The sequence below is a fragment of the Ictidomys tridecemlineatus genome, chromosome 9 (genome assembly GCF_052094955.1).
Source record: "Ictidomys tridecemlineatus isolate mIctTri1 chromosome 9, mIctTri1.hap1, whole genome shotgun sequence".
NCBI classification, from domain to species: Eukaryota; Metazoa; Chordata; class Mammalia; order Rodentia; family Sciuridae; genus Ictidomys; species Ictidomys tridecemlineatus.
Window position 1 is genome coordinate 53,536,268 of NC_135485.1, and position 22,320 is coordinate 53,558,587.

General features: G+C 40.0%; 1 protein-coding gene across 8 annotated transcripts in view; it reads left to right on the forward strand.

Annotated features, from left to right (window-relative positions):
- The window catches only part of Slc4a4 (solute carrier family 4 member 4), a 322,941-nt gene that overhangs the window by 22,393 nt on the left and 278,228 nt on the right, over nt 1-22,320 (forward strand). For 2 of the 8 annotated variants that reach the window (XM_078021393.1, XM_078021394.1), the window contains exons 1-2: nt 19,827-19,899; nt 20,247-20,320. In XM_078021393.1, the coding sequence (XP_077877519.1) occupies nt 20,248-20,320 (73 nt within the window). In that variant the 5' untranslated portion in view covers nt 19,827-19,899; nt 20,247. Of the gene's footprint in view, nt 1-19,826; nt 19,900-20,246; nt 20,321-22,320 lie in introns of those variants that run through there. The other 6 variants (XM_021731655.3, XM_078021396.1, XM_078021395.1 and 3 more) reach the window with 6 other exon arrangements.

Genomic DNA, 22,320 nt, shown 5'->3' on the forward strand with positions numbered 1-22,320 from the left:
TTATTTGCTTTTAACAATATAAAAACAGTGATTCTACTATGATTCTATACACCGGTAAAAATTTAGATCTGTCATTACCATGCTTTATTTAAAGTGCAGAAGTTTTTATATATCATTTCTGAAACTCCCAACAATGTGCAAAATTGAACCACCGTGATGGTAAATGATAGTTTATACCATTTCTGAGATTCTTTTTCCAGGGGGAATAGAGATACATTTTGAGTCTATAATGTAAAACACTAGCAATACATCACTGTCCATATTATTCAGAATATTCCAGTAATTGGCATTGACCTTAATGTTGCTACATTCTGAAGTCTTGAAACATGTGAGTATGGTTTGCACAACTTTCTGAGGCATGTGAACATGAACCCCGAGAGTGGGAGCCCTGCCCTTTTGGGGCAGACTGATTTTCATAGATTTCCTATTGCTAAAAAGGTGGAACATTTTGGCAATTTAAGGTCATGTTCCCCATAAGCAGGAAATAAATGCATATTAGTAATAGTATCACTTAAATTTATCTGTTAATTGTTTTTATTTTATGTGAAGGGCTGTAAGTACTTCATGGGTTTTAAAGACCCACATAGCATTCTTGGGCCTGAGGTTGTGCAAAAGTAGTTTTGTCTCTTTCAGCTGAGGAAACAAACACAAAGAAACTAGGGACTTATTCGGGGTTACCTATGTCAGGGGTTCTAAGATTTATAGCCGAATGCATGAATTTGAAGATTGCAGTGCTACATTACCAAGGAAGTCAGCCAACTGTCAGGATGTCTCTGTTGGCCCTTTATGGAGACAACTTAGATGCCAATCTAAGAAAATCTCACCTTCCAACCTTTGATTGCACAAGTGTATCTGTCCTCAAAGGGTCAGTCTGGCTTTCTGTCTTCCATCTGCCATAATACATTCAGTCTAATTTCAACTTCTCCCTGAAATTTCGAGGTCTATAATCTCTATTGTTAGTATTTTGGATTAGGAATCCATTGGCTTTTCCCCTAATGGCCTATGTGCTGTGCTTGGGTTTCTCACTTGATTACATGCAGAGTTAGTTTTAATGTAGTCACCACTACATTCTTCTCAGGATCAGGACTGAATCTAGGCAGAATTGTGTCTGGCCGGGAGAGCAGCAAGGAAGAGGCCTAAAGCTCAGGCAAGCTCAGGTGGGGGTCTGACCTTGCTTAGAGGAGAGGATGAATATCAGGGCTGACCAGAAACGAGTGAGAAAAATAGGAAGTCACTTGAGCCAGAGTTGGGACCACAGAGTGAAGCCATATTGAGATTAGAGAATCATGAATGTGAAAGTATGTGGCAGAGTTGAGACTAGATAAGTGAGTTGGTGGTTGGTTATGTCTAAATGGCAGTGGCATTGTCTGTGCAGTCATGCATTTGCTTGTAGTGATGTGTTTGTGTGTGTGTATTACATGTGTTTATGTGTGAACAGGGTATGAAACTGGGTGCTGTTTTGGGCAGGTCAGGTCATAGTGAAGAGACTGGGATGGGATAGATAGCAGGGAGCCAAGCAGAGTGATTATCATAAGACTGGAACTCTCCTGGGGAACATTACTAAAAATGAGAGAGCTCAGAAATGATGACATTTCAAAATTCTCTATTCTCCTGTGTGCTCTGGGTTGCTGGCTTGCATATAGTTGTACTTTTCTGTATTTTCATTATTAGTTTTAATCCTGAATTTTGCCTCAAAGTATTGGCCAATATATGCAGCTTGTTGACATGTTATAAGGAGCTGGTGAAGCAGAAATAGGGCAGCCTCTGTTCTTTCTTTTGGAGCCCTAAGAAAGCTCTACTTCTAGGCTAGTGGTCTTGAAGGCAGGTCTTATTTTTTTTTACCACATGGGCCATCTTACTACTTTGCACTATATACCAGTTGCTCTTTAAACATTGACTTCTGTGTGGCTGTGTTATTATTGTTCATCTTACTGTGTATTGGTAAATAATAACAGTGAAAGATAAAAAGGTAAGAAGGACTTCTTCCTTTATGCCTGAACGTTTGTATCTCCCCACCCATGTGTTTGTTTAAACCCTAATCCTCAACATGATGGCATTTGAAGGTTGGGCTTTTGGGAGATAATCAGGTTGTGAGGTGGAGCCCTAATGAATGGGATTCGTACCCTTATTCAAAAATACATGAGAGAGAGAGAGAGAGATAGATAGAGAGAGAGAGATGATCTCCCTCTCAGCTACAAGAAGGTGCTCATCAGGAACTAAATTGGCTGGCACCTTGGTCTTGGACATCCCAGCCTCCAGACCCTCTGTTGTTTAAGCAGGGAGTCTACAGTATTCTGTTAAACAGCCTGAATCTCAGCTCTAACAGTGAGGGCGGGCTAAGACCCTCCCTCTTCTCGTCTGCCCACTCAGGCTGTCCCTCTCAGTGTCTTTGTGACTGTTCTTTTGGAACTTCTATTTCAATCATTTTTCTTGATGTGGCCTCTAGGCACCCAGATGTTTTGTGACTAGACTGTGTAGAACTGAATCGTATGGGTATTCCACTATAGGCCTCAACTGATCCTGTACCGAAGTACCCCTAGTTGTGGCCTTCTAGCTTGGTTCACATGGAGCTGTACACAGTACTTCAGAAAGCATGTCAGCCTCAACCTGAGATGATGCTGACCAACAGTTATTAGAAAATAATGGCCTCCTGGGGACCTCAGAGGCCTGAGGAGGAATGGTTATTGAAGCAGCTTTGGGAAATTATGTGTTTTCTAGGCTGTTCACATTTCCCTATCAAGAATGTTGGTGAAATGATTCACTTATTAATGTTTCTGAATCTTTTTCATGTCATAGGATGCTTAATAAATGATAATATTTGTATGGCATACTGGGTAAGCAGTCTACGCATCTTGCAATTGGAAGTTCTGACTGTGCCTGGCCCTGCCTGGTAGCACCCAGAAGGGAGGATGGGCATTGCAGTCTACCTGGAACTTATTCCCAGCACTGGCCTGGGACCATCAAGATCCATAGTTGACACAGTAACAGTTTTATTTAGTGAAATCAATTATATTCTGGGAGCTTAGGTTATGATTTTTGCTTCTGTTCTTTCCTCATGTACTTCAAACCTTTCATCTGAATTGTTTGACCTCTGACCTAGACTCAGTATAATACCTATCTTCTTACTAGCTACTGGACATGTGGAGAAAATAGTGTAGAACTCTGTGTGTGTTGGAAGTAATACCCTAAACTATTGCTGTGGTGTCACAGAACTTTGGAAGTCATTTGGTGTGTCCTCTGTTCAGTCTTGTTAATGCTATGGAGGTAGGGGAACACATCACAGATGGGCTTGTTTTTCCCCCAAAGTCATTAATTTGATTTTGACTGCTTTTTTGGTTTACCAGGAAATTTGTATTCAGGTCCTGTCCAAGGTGCAGATGGTTATGCTTTCAAAACACCTTATTGTCATAATAGTACCCATTAAACTAATCAACACCCTGCTCTCAGTTCCCCCATTTTCAGCACCATCAGTGTGGTTCTTAAGGAGAAGGTGATACTTATCCTCTGATACTCTGGTCTTTTCCTCCAGGAGGGATCCATCCACTTCATTCCCTCCCTAGGTTCTTCAGGGTGGCAGCATCAAGTGAGCCTGTGCCTGCCCTTCCATGTCCAGTAGGGCAGTACGTGGGCTTTAAGGTCAGACAGATGAGTGTGAGTTTCATCCTTCCCCTCAGGTTCTGCGTCTTCAGACCACTCATGTTCTGGCACTGGGGCTGAGCTTCTTGCTGTGTGATGTGGAGCTAGTAATAACTACTGGGCTGTGGGTCATTGTTAAGATCACAAGAGAACCATCCAAAGGGGCCAGGAAAGGGAGTACACAACAGAGTACACATGTCACTGTCATCATTGATAGGTTTTTGTTTTTTTGGCATCCTACAGACTCAGTTTTACTACACAAGAGAAATCATTGATCATCTACCCAGGTTTTCATTTGTTTTGGGAAATCATTGATTTTGGAAAATTAATTATTATCAAAGATATGTTATTGAAAACCTGGGATACATTTTTTCCTTCTTTTCTTGTATTTATCCCTCTGTCCCTTCTCTTTAAAACTTTTCTTTAATTCTAATTTTTAAAAAATTGGCCTGTGGGGTCATTTTCAAGTATTTTTTCTAGCCATAAACATTGCACAAGCAGTTTGTGTTTCCCAGGTGACCACCTTTCAAAAATACCCTGCTGGCTTGTTGCCAGTCCTCATCACGTTCCCAGTCAGTCCTCTGAGTATTATCAACAGGTTGAGAAATTTGACCTCTGGTATATCAAGAGGTTCATGCTTGATGATTTCTTTCCTCGACACCCCTACGCTCCATGTTCAGAAGAGGGAAACTTCACTTGCCCCTTATTCCTGGTGGCCACCTTGGGACTAACAGGCTTAGAAACAACCTTGGAAAGAACTGTCTGGTCATTGTTCTTATTCCATGCCAAGGAAGAAGCATGGTGTAGTTTTGGTGTCAGACAGAGCCAGGTTTCAGTTTGCTGTCTGCTGGTTGTTAGCAATGTGACCTTCATGAACTTGTGCCGGTCTGGGACAAATGAAGGACTACTGTATAATAATATCAGCCATATGTGTTGTCTGCTAGCTTTATGCCAAGTACCTGCCATATAGGGTGCTTTTTGTATATAGTCTCATAGCTTCCCTATAGTTGGATAATGTAGACATTACTAAGTCCACTTTTAAGATGAGAGAGTTGAGATCTAGAGGGTTAATAACTTGAATTAAATTTATTTTATAAAAACTCTTTACTAATTTTGTTAAAAGAAATTGTGTGGGTGGGACAAGATTGAGAGTCAGAACTGGATAAGAAATAGCACCTTGGATTTGCTCAGTCATCAACATTTCTTTTCTTTCTTTCTTCTTTTTTTTTTTTTTAAGTAGCCTGAGCCTTACTGAGACTAAATAATAAGCTATTTCGACTAATAAATGAAATGTCAGCCCTAATGACAAAACAGTACAAATCAATAAAATACTGAAGCAATTAATGATTTGGCCACTAGGAAAGAAAGTGGCATTTATATAGCTTAGTAGGTAGCTTTTTCCTATGTAGGGCCTTATTAATGCTTGCCTCTTAAAGACCATTGCACACAAAAATGATTCTGTGACTGCAGCAGAAATAGGCAAGTCACTTCCAGTGGCTGTGAGAGCTGCCCTGTCCTGGCTGTGACTGTTGGTTTTACAGAACAGTAAGGACAGGCAGGAAGACTTATCCAACAGAAGTGGAGGTCTCCATCGGGAATAGATTGTGACAGTCTGACTTGCCCTGGTTTTGGCTCTTCTTACTTCTCAGCTTGGCTGCAGTTGGGAAGCTGGGAGGACTGTGAAAGTTAAAACAAATGGAGGTTGGAGAGACAGTAATCTGCACTGCTTCTGAGACTCTTTTTGGCAAAGGGACTTTTCTTCTGATATTTAAATGAAGAAGCTATTTTTCCTTTGTCACTGCATAGTGGCTTGTGAAATGGATTCAACTTGGTAATAGTTCACAAGCAAGTGCCAAATCTCCAGAAAGGAGATATCATGACACTGAACAGATCTTTAAGAACCAAGTGATGCTTTGCTTTGGTCTTTAGCTATTTCTGTTTATCTGGATAATTGATTTTCCAGATATAGACAAAAGCAAATGCAAAATGTTGCCTTAGACAATACAGACAAAATGTTGCCTTACAGTGGGTTTGCCTCAGCTGATTATGATTAATTTTATTTGGGATTAACTATTAGAGACAATATTGGTATATATACTCTAATTTCAGTTCCGTGATAACTTTTCAAACCCAATGTATGCCGCTTCCAACTTACTTTTGGAATGCTGTTGCTATATATTTATTAACTGTTTGAAACTCAAAATGTTTTTCTCCCTAGAAAGCAATAGTAGAATGATGCTTAGGGTTCCAGTTCCATTTAAGCCCACACAAGTTTATTTTACCCATAATGCACCCAAAGCGATACTTTTAGCATTCAACTGTTATTAGTAATTTGGATACTGGCTAATATTTTACCCATAATGCACCCAAAGTGATACTTTTAGCATTCAACTGTTATTAGTAATTTGGTTACTGGCTTATAGTCTATGGATTCATCACTTAGTAGCTGTGTGACCTTGACAATGTACTTACATCCTAAGTTGAAGTTTAATCATCTGTAAAATGGGAATAATAATAGCACTTGCTTCATGGACTGATAGTGAGGTTTAAATAATTCATATAAAGCACTTACTCTGATATGTCAAGAGCTTTGTAATGTTGTGAACAACCAATAAAAAAAAAAAAAAAAAAAAAAAAAAAAAAAAAAAAAAAAAAAAAATAAAGCACTTACTCTATAGTTCTTCTTATGATTACTATAATTTGGCCACATTTGCAGCAAAAAGAATTTCTTAAGTTGATGTTGGAGCCTAACCAATAAATGTATTAGTATTTCTTTGGGAAAAATTAGTATCCTGTGTTTGACAAGAAGGGGATATGGGTCACCAGAAACATTTCTCATCCTCTTTTCTAGAGACATCATGAATTTGTACAGCCAGTTCTGACTTACAAAAATTGAGCTTCATACAAACCATGCTTTGGTCCACAAGAATCTCCCATAAATATTCTTTCATATTCTGATTTTGTACTCTTATACATCAGCTGATAAGCAGGATGCATTTGTAGTGAACTGAGGTGGCATTGTATTCCAGCCCAAGTTTAGATTGGTGGGTGTCACCAGGTTTATCTGTGCCTTAGTTTGTTGCTGCAAATATTTGAGTGCTTGTTAGATTTTACCATGCAAATTTCTACTAATGAGGGGAAAAATAAAAATGCTTATGTTTATGCTAAGGAACACGGGCTTCCTAAACTTCATTTTAAGATGGAAAGTATTAGGCATGCTAAAATCAATCACATGTTTATTGGATGAAAGCCTTAGTATTAAGGTATGAAGGAAAAGGGAAAAAAAAGTAAAGATGTTGAAATGCTCCATATACATTTTTTATTTGTTGTGTTTAGAATGAGTGGGTTTAACAACTTTTAGTTTTTAGGGAACGGGATCATCTTTATAATATGTGAGTGTGTTTGTTATGACTTATATTTGTACATCTTTTCTAGGATGAATTCCCATAAAAGAAGGAGATTATATAGGATACTTTTAAATTAAACAATAAACTTTATTTTGGAAAATTTCAAACCTGAAACAAAAGAGCAGCTAATAAGACAGTGAACGTCCACGTACCCCCTGCCTAGTTTCAACAACTTAACACCCTCATTCCACATGTTGCTGGTCTTATTTCTTATTTCCCTCCTCCCCATACTTTTTTCTTTAACCAATCTTCAGTGTATATGTCTAAGAAATAAGAACCTAAAAAACTCTAATGCCATTACTGTTGCTTAAAGCTCGATCTTTGTGCCTAATACCAATCCAACAATGAGGACATGGTTTTGAGAAAAAGGAAAAAAGAAGGTTTATTGCTTTGCTAGAAAAGGAGAAATACAGGGGATTCCTGTCCCAGAGGCTGTGATTCTGCCCACTGCAGGAACAGTGGGCTTTTATAAAGGTGATTCAGAGAAAATGAGATTAGGGAGGGAGGAGTGATCAGGAAGGAGAAGGTCAGGGAAAAGAAGATCAGGGAGGAGAAGGTTAGAGAAAAGAAAATTGGGAAAAAGAAAAAAAAAACATTTCAAAGCCACAAGGGATATAGTCAAAGCATCAAGTGAACCCCTGTTACATTATTACCCTTAATAAAATTAACTAGAGTATCCTAGTACCACCTAATACCCAGTTAACATTCACACTTCCTTGATGCCCACCTCAAAAAAAAAAAAAAGCTTATTTGTTAAAATCAAGTCCTCAGCCCACATATTATATGTAATGAGGTCTCACAGGTGTCTTTTTATCACCACAGAGAGTGTTTTTAAGGTGGAGATTACATCCTTCTGTAGTGTGGATCTCCTCTGTGTTCAAACACACCACTAGATCCAGAAGACCACATTGATTTCATTCTTATGCAAGGGCATTTCTACCCCAAATGCAATAAGTATAACTATAGGATTTGTAACTTCCCTATGTCCTTCTGCTCTTTTAAAATTAATCCAGAAAACTCATAGTTATCCCTTTATCATTTAAAATATAGCTTTGGATCATAGGTGGTAAAAAAAAAAAAGTCAACAAATCAGTTCCGTGCTCTTCCCTTGATATCTACCTATTAATCCCCAGCATTGGCATCTTTTAACACTAAATGTTGCCATTGCTGGGACACATTTACACAGGTGAAGATTCAAGGAGCAGCTGCTTGAGTCATGAACTTTGGGGCTCTTTTGGCAGAATAAAGATTATTAACAAGTTCATGCAGATTGCCCTTGCTGAAAGCTTTATTCAGCACCTCCCTCAGCTGAGGTCAAGGTGAAGGTGACACACACCCGGGGTAAAGTCTTCTAAGGTGTGTCGACCCACTCTTGGATTGCCCAGGGAAGACTGGCTCAGGTTCCTGCCTGGGGCCGAGGCAGGCTCTTCTAAGACACACTGCCTGTAACCTTTGTTTCACTAGCTGTGGCCTCTCAAAGACTTTCTGAATAGGTCCCAGAAGCCCTGTAATGGAAATGTTGATGGAATAATGACAAGGATGTCAGGGTAAAGAAGATGGTGAGCTTGAGGAAATGGCACTCTGCTGCTTAGCAACTTCCAGTGACCTTGTAGCTTGCTCAGGGTAAAGGCCTAACGCTCCAGCAGTGACTCCCTGGCCCAGCGCCTTTACCTTTATCTCCACTTTTCTGACCTTTTCTCCTTCTTTCCTAATTCTGCTCCACCCAGTGCCCTCCTGGATGTTCTGAGAATCTGTCAGGTTCCGGCTCACTTCTTCACCTCCTTCAGGGCTTTGCTGAGCCTGTCTCTTTGAGGCCTTCCCTAACTCCCATTTAAAACCACACCCTTCCAGAGTCCCACCAGCACTCCCTAAATCTCTTCCCTGCTTATCTTTTCCCATAACACTATAACCTATTAATATATTACACAACTGACTTTTAAAATTTGCGTATTCTTATTTTCCACCCAGGGATTTTATCCTTAGAGTCTAGAATAATGCCTAGTCATAGAAAACACTCCATAAATTGAATAAAGGAATGAGTAGACAAGTCAAACTCTGGAAAATTAAAGCCCCAGATAACAAGAGAGATTCCTTGGGGAAAACGAAGGATGACCTTTGAACAACATTGTGGAAAAAGACATTTCAGTAAAAAAATCGAACAGGGACTTGAGAAGTGTCTTCAGTGTTCCTGCAGTAGTGAACCGTGCTAATGAAGTGTATGAGACCAAAGTTGTTTTCTGCTTAAGTAGCAGCATAGCCTACATGGTGAACCGTGACTCTTCTTCTGGCCTTGTATCTAGTGGATCCTTAGGAACCTAACCATTGTGCTTCAGCTGTTTGTTGGCAGCTGTGTAGGGTCACATCACTAATTATAAGTGCTTTTGTAGGGACCCACGTGGTGAACCCCTGTGCCGAGGTGAGCCCAGACACATCTGAAGAGGCCTACCCCTGCTCCTCAGGTCCTTTTGGTTGCCTTTGTTTTCTCGAGAATTGTGAAACTCATATAAAATTATACTAAACCTTGTGTTATATCAGAAATTATATACTACAATGATATTTGTGATATTTGGGCATTTGCAAAACAGGGGAGGGAATATTTCACGAATGTCAAGGATCTGTGTATCCTTTAGCTATTCTGATGAATCTGTTTTCTCACCAAAAGTCTGTTTAATACTTGTGATTCAGGTTCCTGAAGAGTTTGGTACAGATCAGTGAAAATCAGCTAAAGTAAGGCAGATGACATTGAGTGGATAATAGCATAGACTTTGGAACCAAACTGCTTGGGTTCAAATCCTTACTTCGACAGTCACTTACTGTGTAATTTTTGAGGACAAGTTATTTAATTTTTTTGTGCCTCAGATGATAATGATTCAAAACAGTACATTCCTCATTGGATTATGGTGAGAATTAAATAAATTTATAATTTTAAAACAATGACAGTAGTGATTGACACATAGCAAGTGTTATCTAATGTTAACTAAATAAAGACATTAATTTTGAGATGCTTTATTAGAGGATGCTTCAACCTTTGGCCAATAGGCACACAAAGGTAGGAAAAGGGGTGATATGATTCAAAGTTACAAGAAAGTTTGCTTAAGTTCAACAACATAAAAAAATAATTCTTGTAAGTAATCCCTAGTGGGTATAGATTAATTACTTTTGAATAAGTATAGCAGAGTGATTAAAATTGTGGACTGCTCAGTTACACTGCCTGCCTGATCTTCTCATCACAGGTACTGAGTGATCTTGAACAAATTATGTAACTTCAAATTACAATTCTAAAATGGATATGTAAAAGTACTTACCTTGCAGGGTTGTAATGAAGATTGGATTAAATAATCATTGCAAACTGCTTAGCATAGGACATGGCAGGTAGTAAGTGTTTAAAATGTGACTTAAAAAAAATTAATAGACAGGAGAGTCCCTAATATCAGATCCTAAATTGTTAATCGGTATTGAAATCCTTTAGCTGGAATCTTTAGCCCTATCCTGTTACTAAGCCAGCAGACAAATTATGACAATGTTCAGAATGAAATAATGCATGTATGATGCTTATCACCCTACCTGGCACATAGCACAGACTTAATCAAATGCCAGGAGCCTCACCCCAGCCAGCCAGTTCTGGTTGGAAGATGCGAAGGATACAGCTGCCATATTAGGGAGAATAGGAAGGAAGGCACTTTCTCTGATATCAGTTCTCTCTGTCAGAGGGGGAGTAGTAGCTCAAGGGCCATACTTGATTAGGTGCATCCAGGTGATTCCTAGCACGGTGTCCCGGGATTGTAAAATCGCAGTGAGTATATACAGAACCACAGACTAAAATGAATATGAATTAATTGTGGATTTTAGTTACGGGTGTTGTCTGTAGACTAATTATTACAATTAATTTACCACTGACTATGTTTAAAAGTCAAGCTAAAATTTACAGACCTCAAAGTTTATATTGACACTTCAAATCCCAATTCCCTTTGCAAGCAGCTGCCATTTACCATCTTTATAGGTTTACATATTAGAGTTTTACTTGTCCATTTGTAGGTATGAGGAGCAAAATTGGGCTTTCTCATAACTTCTTATGCTGCTTTTTGGTATTTAGTTTATATTGCAATTTATATTTAAGTTCACTCTTTCATGTATTCATCAATAAAATGTTTACTTAATTTTTTTATACCTTTGTTTAATTAATTTATTTTGATGTGGTCCCGAAGACAGAATCCAGAGCCTCACACGTGCTAGGCAAGCACTCTAGCACTGAGCTATAACTCCACTCATCTTAATTATTTCTAATCAGATAAAGTGAAATTCTTGTCTGAATTTAATCCAACTGAATGATATTCCTGTGCAATTGCGGTCTATGAGAAGGGTTAAATTCTAGTTTTATCTGTAAGGAGAAAATTATGTAGTTAAAATTATCCTTGAGAAATTCTTTAATTCACCCAGATATTACATTTTTTCACTGAGGACAACATAACCACTTCCTCCCCTCTAACTTAGGCACAAAATACTGTTTCCTCAGTTGGAAATACCAGAATGTCAGACCAAGTAATTGGAAGTATGCTTGTGTATGGGGTCCATGTTGTTTGAAAAATGCTTTGGGGGCCTTTAAACATAGAGACACACTTAACATCAAACGTGTGTGTGTACTTTCCTTACTGGTTGACTGATTGATTCATTAGTCAACATTTAATGACTTCAACTTCTGTATAAGGAAGGACCACTGAATGATTTAAGAGTAGACTGATACCAAATTGTGTTTTATAAATGGATGGATTAGAGGGGAGTGAGTTCAGAGCCAAGAAAACCAATTAGAAACCACTGGTGAGAGGGCACATGGAATCCTGCCCTCTGTTCAAGTCTGGACATGGCAGAGTACCCGTGACTGACGGTTGCCTTGCAGGATGGGTGTTCAAAGGGGATGTTTCATTTCCCGCTGTGGGGTATCTCCTTTTTCTACATTTGCTTTTCTTTCTTACAGTGCTGCTGATTGGAGGTCTAGCTTTCCAGAGCACTGGTGATGGTGAAAGGGAAAGGATAGAGCAGGGAAGGTCATGCCCATATCCTCAGCCTTAGGTCCTTCCCTGGAGCAGCAGCCCAGCCATTCCATCTTGCCTCATCCCTCTGCTAGGGCCTTTCTGGTTTTTACACAAATGTATTTGAAGAGGGACAGCTGAAGGCTAAAAGAATGATAAGGGATCCTCTTTTTTTTTTTCTTTCCCTGACAGTAGAAACTTTGAGAAAATTTTCAAAGACTGAATGTTAGGTTTCTGACATAGGAATGAGACTGTTTTTTTCTGTGGTGGAAGTCTGGTCAGAGGCCAGAGTGGTATGGTGGTATGGAAGCACACAGGATAAACAGAGTGCAACCATGGGTGGTTAGGGAGTGAGGGGAAAGTCCTCAGAGGTCAGGCCAGCAGTCCCCTTAGGCACTTAGCACTTAAGCATCTCCCCAGCAAGTTGTCACCTTCCCCAACCCCCAGGCCTTTCCTCACCCCAGAATCCCTGTCTTCACCCTCCTTCCAGTTCTTTTCTTGTCCTTTGGTGTCCAGCCTGCACCAGCATTTCAGAGCTCAGGTGCAGTCTGAGCAGAGTGCAGTAGACCTGGCTGCAACAAGGAGAAGATGTGAGGGAAGAGCCTCACCCTGTGGGTGGGAGGGGCAGTTTATCTGGGTCTCCACGGTTGAGACTTCCATGCGTTTTCTCATGGGACAGAATTATGGCCCTCAGATCTCTAGAGCTACTCAGATCCTACAGTACTCTCTGGGCCTACAAACTTTAGATGTAGATTTAAGTAAAGTTAATTGGATTTATTTAGTCCAGGAACTTATTGAATGCCCTAAACTGAAGACTGAAGTGTTGCAGGCTGGTTTTACATAGTTACTAAAGGGCACACTGGGAATTTGTACTCATTTTTGCCTGAATCCTGCATATTTGTTGATGGACTAGTTTCTACACTTGACCATCATGTAAAATAATGTTCCTAGGGTAAATAAAAAAAATGAATTTATTGATGAGTTTTTTATTGGATTTTTTTGATAATTGTAGATTTAAAAGCATATGTGATAAATAATGCAGACATGTGGAAAAAAGTATCCATTTTGTTTTTCTCAATGTTAATTAACAAAACCTGGATATTAGCACCGATACAAATCCATTGATCTATTCAGATTTCCTCAATATCTCCCACATATTAAATTCTGTGCAGTTCTATCATCTGTCTAGATCCATATATTTGTCACCACAGATAACATACTGGACAAAGCCAACACTCTCGTGTTGCCCTTTTATAACCACAAATACCCCTATGTCTAACTACTAACAACCAATAATCTGTCCATTTCTAAAATTTTGTCACTTCAAAAATGTTATATCAATGGAATTATCCAGTATATCACCTTTTGGTTTGGCTTTTTAACCTTGGCATAATCACCTGGAGACTCTTTCATCTCGTGTGTATCAACAGTTCATTCTTTTTTATTGGTCAGTGGTATTCCATAATATGGATATACCACAATTTGTTTAACCATACACCTATTAAAAGACATCTGAGCTAATTCTACTTTTTGGCTATTATAAATAAAGTTTCCCTGAAACATTTTTGTACAGGTTTATGTGTGAATGTATGTTTTCATTTCTCTGGGATAAATGCCCAAGAGTGTGAATAGACTTTTAATAGAGTTCATACACCCAGAATTCTGTTTGGCATGATCCTGTTCTGGGCTTCATTTTTACCTTTTATCCAGTCTGCTGTCTGGTTGCATGTGGTGCTATTTCCCCCTGGCCTGGAGCCTGTGTAAATTTCCAGACTGATTAGGGAGCTCCTGAACACTGGGAAGGGGATTTGCTTTGCTTTGTTGCTGGCTGATCTCCGGGAGTCACCTCTGTCATTAGTCATGCTTGTCAATTTTGCTATACCAATGTCTCTTTTCCCAATATGTATGTCCGCAGCTCCAGCTCTCTGCTCAGTTAAGCCAGCAACTGTGCTTTCTTCCTTATTTCCTGTGGGGATGAAAGGCCCTCATCGGGCCTTGTGAGCTGTTGGAGGGAACATTGCAGCTTTCCTGGCCCTTGCTGGCCCTGCAGTTCCCTGTAGTGACCACATGCTGCCAAAAGATGGCAGTGCACTTTGCAGGCACCGAGCTTCTCCCCTGTTGCCTATGGCTTGCGCAGTTCCGTCTTGTTCTTTATGTGCATGTTGGAAATGTGGAAAGCAGATTTTACAAAGCAGCAAAAGCACCTATAAAATGCTGTGGGGTTAAAAAGTTTAAAAGAAAACATTATGTTTGCAAAGTGTTTGTAATGAAAACGATTCCCCACCTCTTCGAAGGGATTTGAATAGAGAACAGAACTCTAAAATGTGTGAGTGTATAATTTTAGATGTTATTACTGATTGTTACATACTGTGTAGCTCCTGAAAAAAAATCCTGTGAAATGCTGATTTTTCTCATTTAATCCAAGATCAACCAAAGTGCAGGAATAGCCTAATTTTGAACTTTGAGACTTGAAATGAACACCTTTTAGTCCTTAAGTAAAGGCCCCTGTACACATTACAAATGTAATTTTCATGGCCACCATGGCTAATAATACAAAACTCTTCACTTCTTAGAGTTGTCCGCTCTTGCATGCATCGGTGTGTGTGTGAGGGCATGTTGTGTAAAGAACTGTTGAAACATTTGCTGTGCATAGGAAAGCTGTTGTAAAGTGAGAGATTATTGGGTTCATTGGATGTTGTAAACAGACTGAGCTAGTGAGGATAAAATGGGATGAGTTTAAATACAAGGTTAATTAATAAACTTTAAACTGCATGCATGGAAAGAACCAGTGATGTCAGATTCTGGTATGGACATGTTAAAAACTGGAGTGATGCTGCTCCCTAGGGTGCCATCCCTGGTGCCTCTGTGGAAGCAGTCAGAAAGCCCACATTAGTCTGAACTATGTGCAGCTTGGTACAGTGGCAGGGTGGAGGAGAATAGGGGCCCCAGAGTGCAAGCCCCAAAGTGGGTCTCTGCACATTGGCCAACATGCTGAGGTTGGAGGATCTGTCAGGTTTCCCCTGGAACTCTGCCGCAATTGCCATGATCCTACAACTGAGCATTGCTGCAACCTTGGGGTGACGAGGAAACAGGTGACCCCATCCTGGGCAGAAGCTTTTTTTGCTAGTGTATCCTTTGGCAAAAGCCTTGGGCAAGGAGAGAAATGGGCTGTAAAACGTTCTAACCCTGAAACCAGATGCTGTTACCATAGAGACAAGTGAAATGCTACCGTGGGAGGCAAATCAGGGGAGGGAAGGTGGAGGGAGGTGGGAGGGCAAGTGAGGCGAATCTAAAGGCTAGCATACCCAGAGACCTTCAACCTTTAGCAGCACTGTGACGAGCAGGCTTGCGTTCTTGAAACTTGTGTGCTGGCGGCCTGCCACTTGCTGACTGGCTGAGTGGCAGCTGCTTGCGTGGTGCAGACTAGCTAGTGAGCACGTTGGCAGTTGGCGCGGGTTCTGGGGGTGGGAACTCAGAGGGGTGGAATGTCGATGGGTGCTCAAGGCCCAGTGGCTGACAGTTTTGCACAAATGTTTCTCGTGCCGGGCTTAAGTCACCCTTACAAGCCTGCTCAGTGATTAGGACAGGCTGGTGAAAGCCGGTCCGTTTGGCAGCAGATTTGACAAGTGCTACAGTTAAATCATTTTAGTGTCCTAGAATAAAGGAGAATAAGAAAAATCCTGCTGTGAGTATGGATTTCTGTAGAAGATGCATAACTTCTACTGTCAGTGGTCCTGTTAAAGGAAGGCAGTACTGGCGCCAAGTGGATTGTACACTGAGTGGTGTGACCCTTATCCCCGTGATGCTGGTGAGAAGCTTCCAAATCTATTCTGAACTTTGCTCCATGCTGGTGATGTGAGCAACCTAGGAGCTGTTTAGAAGCGTGCTTCTTCCTTTCCTTGTTTTCAGCAAATGCAGGACATGTGAAAAAATGGATTTGGGGGTCTGATTAACTGGATGAGTTAATGTCTTCTTACTGATTGATAGAGGGAAACTGGTTGGGTCTGATGGTCATTTAAAAAGACATCTCTGTCTTACTAATAATAGCAAGCAACTGCTGAGAGGATTTGGGGTGAAGGGACACAGACACAAATAATTGACATTGTGATGTAAAGATGGAAAAAAAGATGGAAAGTCCTGTGGTTTGTGCAGAAGCCCAAGTGCACCAGGCTAGACTTACTCCTGAGGAGTGAGGGCTGCTCTGGGGAAAGACCACCTTGGATAGACAGGTTTTGTATTTTCAGTTTGCCTCATTAACCTCTTTTCACTTCCTACAGGGAAGAGGCTGGTTGTAGATATTTTGCGTGGTCCATCAGAAAGAACTAAGTTTCTAGTTATTTCTGGAGGGAATGTGAAATATGCATCAAAGAGCCAAGGAACTCACCCATCATCGCTCTCACTCTCTAATTCAGATGGAACATTGGGACAGTGCTTCAGATAGGCTGGGTGGTTTTTTCAGTTTGGGAAGAGGGCTTGGAGCATTAACTTTTCTACCTCCCCTTCCAGTTGTTACTGTTTCTCTTTGTTTCCTTCCTCTTTGGTTGTTGCATGTAATTTTTGGAAGGATTTAGACATCAATGTAAAACATTTAATTTAGGAAATATGTAAGAAGACAAAAAGACTTTAGGAATGGCTGGATGAGTGGTGGGGTGCAAAAATGACATTCTGTATGAAAGGGTCTTGGATTCAGTATGCTGATGGAACTGGAAGAGGGTTAGTTCTGAGACGACATCAGAGCTAAACCACTCTGTTTTCCAAAGGAGAGATAATATAATTAGTGTACATGCAGAAGTATGGGGGTCTAGGATTTTGTTGTGCTTCTGAGGTCTTTTAATTTTCCTAGTAAACTGTCATTCTTACTAATGTCTATAAATGCTGTATAACCAATGGATTCTTCCTTGATGCCGGGGGAAGTCTTTGAGAGGGCAGATATGCTTGAGCTCTTATCTATTTTGCTTATCACTGTTCCTCTGGTGCTTGAAATGTGCGTGGCTGGTAGTAGGTATGCAGTAAGTACTTAACCGAGAGCATGAATGGAAAAGGGTAAGAAAGGGAAAAGGGAACGGTTGAATATCCTCTCTGTGCCTCCCATTGATAATGAGTGTGGTTTGCTCCTTTTGTTCTGGTCATAGTCACCGGTGTCCTCCATATTGCCAAATCCAATTCTTACTTCCCTGTCTCCATCTTTCTCAGCAACGGTACTCTCCTCATTCTGTGACTTCCATGAAATCGGTCTTGACTGTTTTCCCCTCTTACCTCATTGGCTCTTTTTGTTCCATTGCTCTACTTGTAGATGTTTCAGCACTTATTATTAGGTCTGCTCCCTCCTCTACATTTTCTTCTTGTGTGATCTCATCTAGTAAGAGTTTAAGCACTAGCTTCATTCATTGATGGTCCAGATTTTATCTCTAGTCCTGAGCTCCTGCGCTCTAGGCTCAGGCATCTAGTAGTGCCCCTGACAGCTCCCTTCTTTCTCTTTATCTCTCTCTCTTTTTTAATATTTATTTTTTAGTTGTAGTTGGACATCATACTCTTATTTTATTTATTTATTTTAAAAAATGTAGTGCTGAGGATTGAACCCAGAACCTTGAATGTGCTAGGCAAATGCTCTACCACTGAGGCCACTACCCCAACCCCTCTCTTAAAAAAAAAAAACACACAAAAAACAAACAAACAAAAAAACACCCCAAAACACATAAGATAAGCATCTTGACCTTAGAGTGTCCAAACAGAACTCTTGATTCTTTCCCAACAGCCTCTTTCTCCCTTAGGCTCCCATGGTTCCTGTGCATTTCCTAAACTCTTTGTCCTCTAACCCTTTATACAGCAGCCAGAGTGATCTTTTAAACAGGTAAATCAGCTCAAGTCACTGTCCATCTTGAAACTCTTCAGTGGCTCCCACAATGTCTCTAATTCTAACTCCTTATCATGGCCTGCCTGTCCCCAATTCTTTCCAGTTTCATATCCTGCGGTTGACCTTCTCTCTTACCCAACTTCACTGACCTCGTTTCTGTTCCTGGAACTTGCTGAATTCGTTCCCACCTTAGGGCCTTTCTATTTCCTTTGCTTGGAATGCTCTTTCTCCAGATTTCCACAGGGCTGATTCCTTCCTATCATTTTTGTTGCTGCTTAAATGTTACCTCCTCATCAGAACCACCCTGTGCTGAGTAGCCCCTGTCTCATTTTACTTTCTGCAAAGGTCTTAATGCTATCTGAGGTTACCTTGTTCATCTAGTCATTGTTCGTGTTTTTGGAAATTTTTCTTTCACAGGCAGCAAGTAGAATATGCTGTATCATTTAGTCTTCTTGAGAACCTGAAGCTCAGAGAGATTGGTAAATGATTTGACTCCTTAAGTCTGTAAGGCATTTTCTTTCCCACCATAATCCTGATGACTGACCTGTAACCTGTTTTATGTATTTAGTTTGAGTAACGTGAAGAAATGATCCTGATATACATCAGGATGAGCCTTTACAAACAAGGCCCTTGTCCCTGAGGGAAGAAATCTTGCACGTGACCAAAGGTAATGATTTCCACAGTGATGTTGTCCACCAGTGGTTCATCAAGTTAAAAAAGAAAGAAGAAAGAAACAAAGAAGGAAACATTTATTAAACAATGTAGTATGTGCAAGATCACGTGCTAAAATGTTTTTGGGTGTATTATCTAATCTCAAAGCAATCAACACAAGTTTGATATCATTGTGTTGAATTGATGCAAAGTTGATATCATTACCTCGATTTTATACATGGAAAAACAGGCTTGAACAAGTCAAGTACTTTGCTCCAGGTGGCATTGCTACTAAGTGGTAGAACTAGATTCTTTTAAACACAAGGCTACTTGACACCAAATTTCTGACTTTTTATGCTTAAGATGGTTGCTTTGTGAGGTGAATATGCTCCCAAAATAGTAAGAAGGAAAATATGAATTCAGTGCATAACCACATAGATTATAACAAATATCTGAAATACAAGAATAAGTTATAGAGACAATATGGAAAGCAGACTTGCCGTATTCAATGCCTAAGCATATAATTGGATGAATAGAATACAGAGTGAACATTTGGTTCTCTGGCAGGGCTCATGTACGGTATGACATAGAGCAGCTGTCCCCAGAGAAAGTTCTTTGTTTCTAGACCGGTACTACACAAGCAGCATTTGAGCAATTCTGGATTTCTTTCTGCTTTTGCTATAAATAGAGTTCATGGAATTCTGTATATCAAAGTTAAATGCAATGAAAAGGAGCCACAGAGTATGGAAATAAAGCTTAACTCATTCTATAAACTAGAAACATGTTTGGCATCGGGAGGCTGTAAAAAACGCTGTCATTCCTTGGATGGATTCTGAGGTCTTATTTAGCATATGAAATTGCAGAGTAGATCCTATTATGTAAGGAGACAGGAGGACAGCATAATGTGGTTACAAAATGAAGAACTTTCAGGGAAGAGTTAACAGGGCAGATAAACATATAGAGAGACGTGTGATAAGAATGTGGAAAATGAATGAATGAGCGGCATGTATATGTGCCTATTGCCGAAGCCGGGTTGCTGGATAATCCTCAGATGTCAGATTTCCGTAAGGCCAACATGTGACTCAAAGCTTGCCACTCAACAGAGAATACTGGGCTGTGCTGGTATTAAGAGGCTGGCTGGAAGCTAGGCTCCCACTGTGCATTAGCCTAACTCCCTGTCGCTCTCTGCATGTGGGTGGGTGTGCATGTGTGTGTGTGAGGGTATACATTTTGTGCAGTGGGTGTTTAAAGAGCTAAGCACTGAAACTGGATTTCCACAAACGATCATCACGAGCACTCCAGACACACCAAACTTCCTCTCTTGGTATTTTTTTTTTTTTTTTTGCTTTCATCATTTTTTTTCTTTCTTTTTGCAAATCCCAAGAGGGGAGCACCCCACCATCCAGCCTCCAGGATTGGGATTATTTTTTCTTACCTGTCCATGTGGGTGCCCTCTCAAGGTTAGAGCTGAAGCTATGTGGGGCCGGCATATTCTCAAGCACCAGATGAGAGGAGCTGCATGAAGGAGTAGCAGCCACCAAAGGAAGAGAGACTCTGCCCTGTTAACATGAACAACAGCTTGCAGGTTAACCTGCCCAGGAGCTGGGCTGCTTCAAGTGGCTCACTCCAGGAGAAGTCTGAGCATTCTTTTTTTCTCTTTTATTACTATAGGATGGAGGATGAAGCTGTCCTGGACAGAGGGGCTTCCTTCCTTAAACATGTGTGTGATGAAGAAGAAGTAGAAGGTGAGCTTTTGGGGTCTGGGAAAGTATATTCATATACATATGTCTCTGTAGCATCTGCCCATTTCATATAGCATACGAAAGTTAAAAACCAAAGCTTATCTATGGAGTTGCTTTAATCTCTACATTTTGCTTTAACACAGAAAGTAATTTTAAGAACTTCATTGGTTCCTCAGAATCTAAATGAGTGTGGTATTACCTCTTATTTTTTTTTTAAGTCTTATTTTAAAGCAGATACCAGTGTTATCTCTGCCTCTCCATCAAAACTAAATATTTTACTAGATAAAATTAACCACCTTTCAATGACTAATTCCAGGGAGCTGCTAGATTTATATAAATGAATTTGGCAGCTCCTTCTAATATTCTTTTCTGTAGCTTATAGGGGAGAGAAACAGATGTTGCAGAAGAAGGTGAATACCATTGTTATAGGAAAAATGGGTCTAAGCTGAGGATATTAAAAGTGGTAAAATGGCTGAGTTTTAGTTAAGAAAAGATGGACAGGCATTTTTTTTAATTTAAAATTAAGCCTCCAGGACCTCTTTCACTAAAGTTCCCCAGTGTCTGTTAAAAACTAAAGAAAAGGTATATTTTAACTGGTGCTGTGATGCTTTCAGTATGCATCTCCTTCTCTTGTCCCTGGATAGATCAGTACTGTGGACATAATGCTGCTTATTTGACAGTGAGAAGACAGGGCTTCCTTAATACTTACTAAAGTGTTTATGTGGAGGAATCGCAGATATACAAGTTATTATTGATATTTATAGTGACATTTTATAAAATAATCAGAGTTAAATGAAACTTGCAGATGAACCCTGTGATCAATTCTACCTATTAAAATCACCCGAGGGACAATTTATATGTGTTTTGGAGACTTTATCTGACTACTGTCATTTTCATAAGCATTTAAGTGCCTCTAAAAATCTTGGAACAGAGAGTGGTGTGTTGGAAAAAGAGGGTCTTGTGTGTTCTGGAGTGACTCCTCAAGTGAACAGAACACCAGGTCCAGGGCAAGTGATGCTCCTTACCACCTGGGATGACCTGAATAGTATGAACAGTCTCAGGCTGTTTCTCATGATTCTTGGTACCCTCCCCCCACTTCCCGCATTTATGCTCTTGAGACTGACTAATAAGAATTTGATGCCTAAGTTTCTTAGGAAAACGGAAACTACAATATTTTCTCTCATATTGTTTTATGGGTTCCTTGCATTTTTACAGCACAACTGTGGGAAAATTTCAAGCTGGAGAAAGCCAAATAGCAAAACTTTTGTCTTAAGAGTTGTGTAATCCATGTTAAATCTTCATTGTAGTGACTCTGTCACTGTCAAAGAGGAGATAAAACCATTACAATTACAGCATAAGAAATAATATAGGTTTGAGTGACTATCCTGTAGTGTTGGGACAATTAAAGTGGAAACAACTTGGGAATGAGAGGTACTGGGTGTGTGTTTTCCTTTGAGAATAAAGTCCTAGTTGAATTCACAGGAGATGTAAATCTTGAGTTTATAAGTTTGTAGGATTGACAGCACACTACTGCAGTAGAATAGTGTGTGCAGTTTCTTAAAGCTTTGACGAAGAAGTTTATTTCCTGAATTATTTCCCATGACTTTCAAACACAAAATTGGGTAGAAACAAAAAGACAACCAATGATGATTGAGATACATGTAAAATTCAAGAAGTGTGTTGGCTTTGTGGGGTTAAACTTGCCACATGAATTTTGTGCATTTTCTCATTCTTATAAGGTCTCTATATTAAAGGTATCTTTCATTGATTGGTGCCTGGGGCTCATTACATTTCTTTCAGGGCACACTTAGTTGCCTGTTGTTGAAATCCTGAGGCCCAAGTAGGATGATTGTTGCTTTTGGTGTTAGCATTTGGTACAGAACTTCCAAGAATGGAGGCACTCCTAAGTAGAAGTCTTGATACAACAGTTGGGAACAGTTCATTTCTATTTGACCCTCCCCTTTTCGCATCTGTCTTCATCTGATGGAAGTGGAAGGACTCAT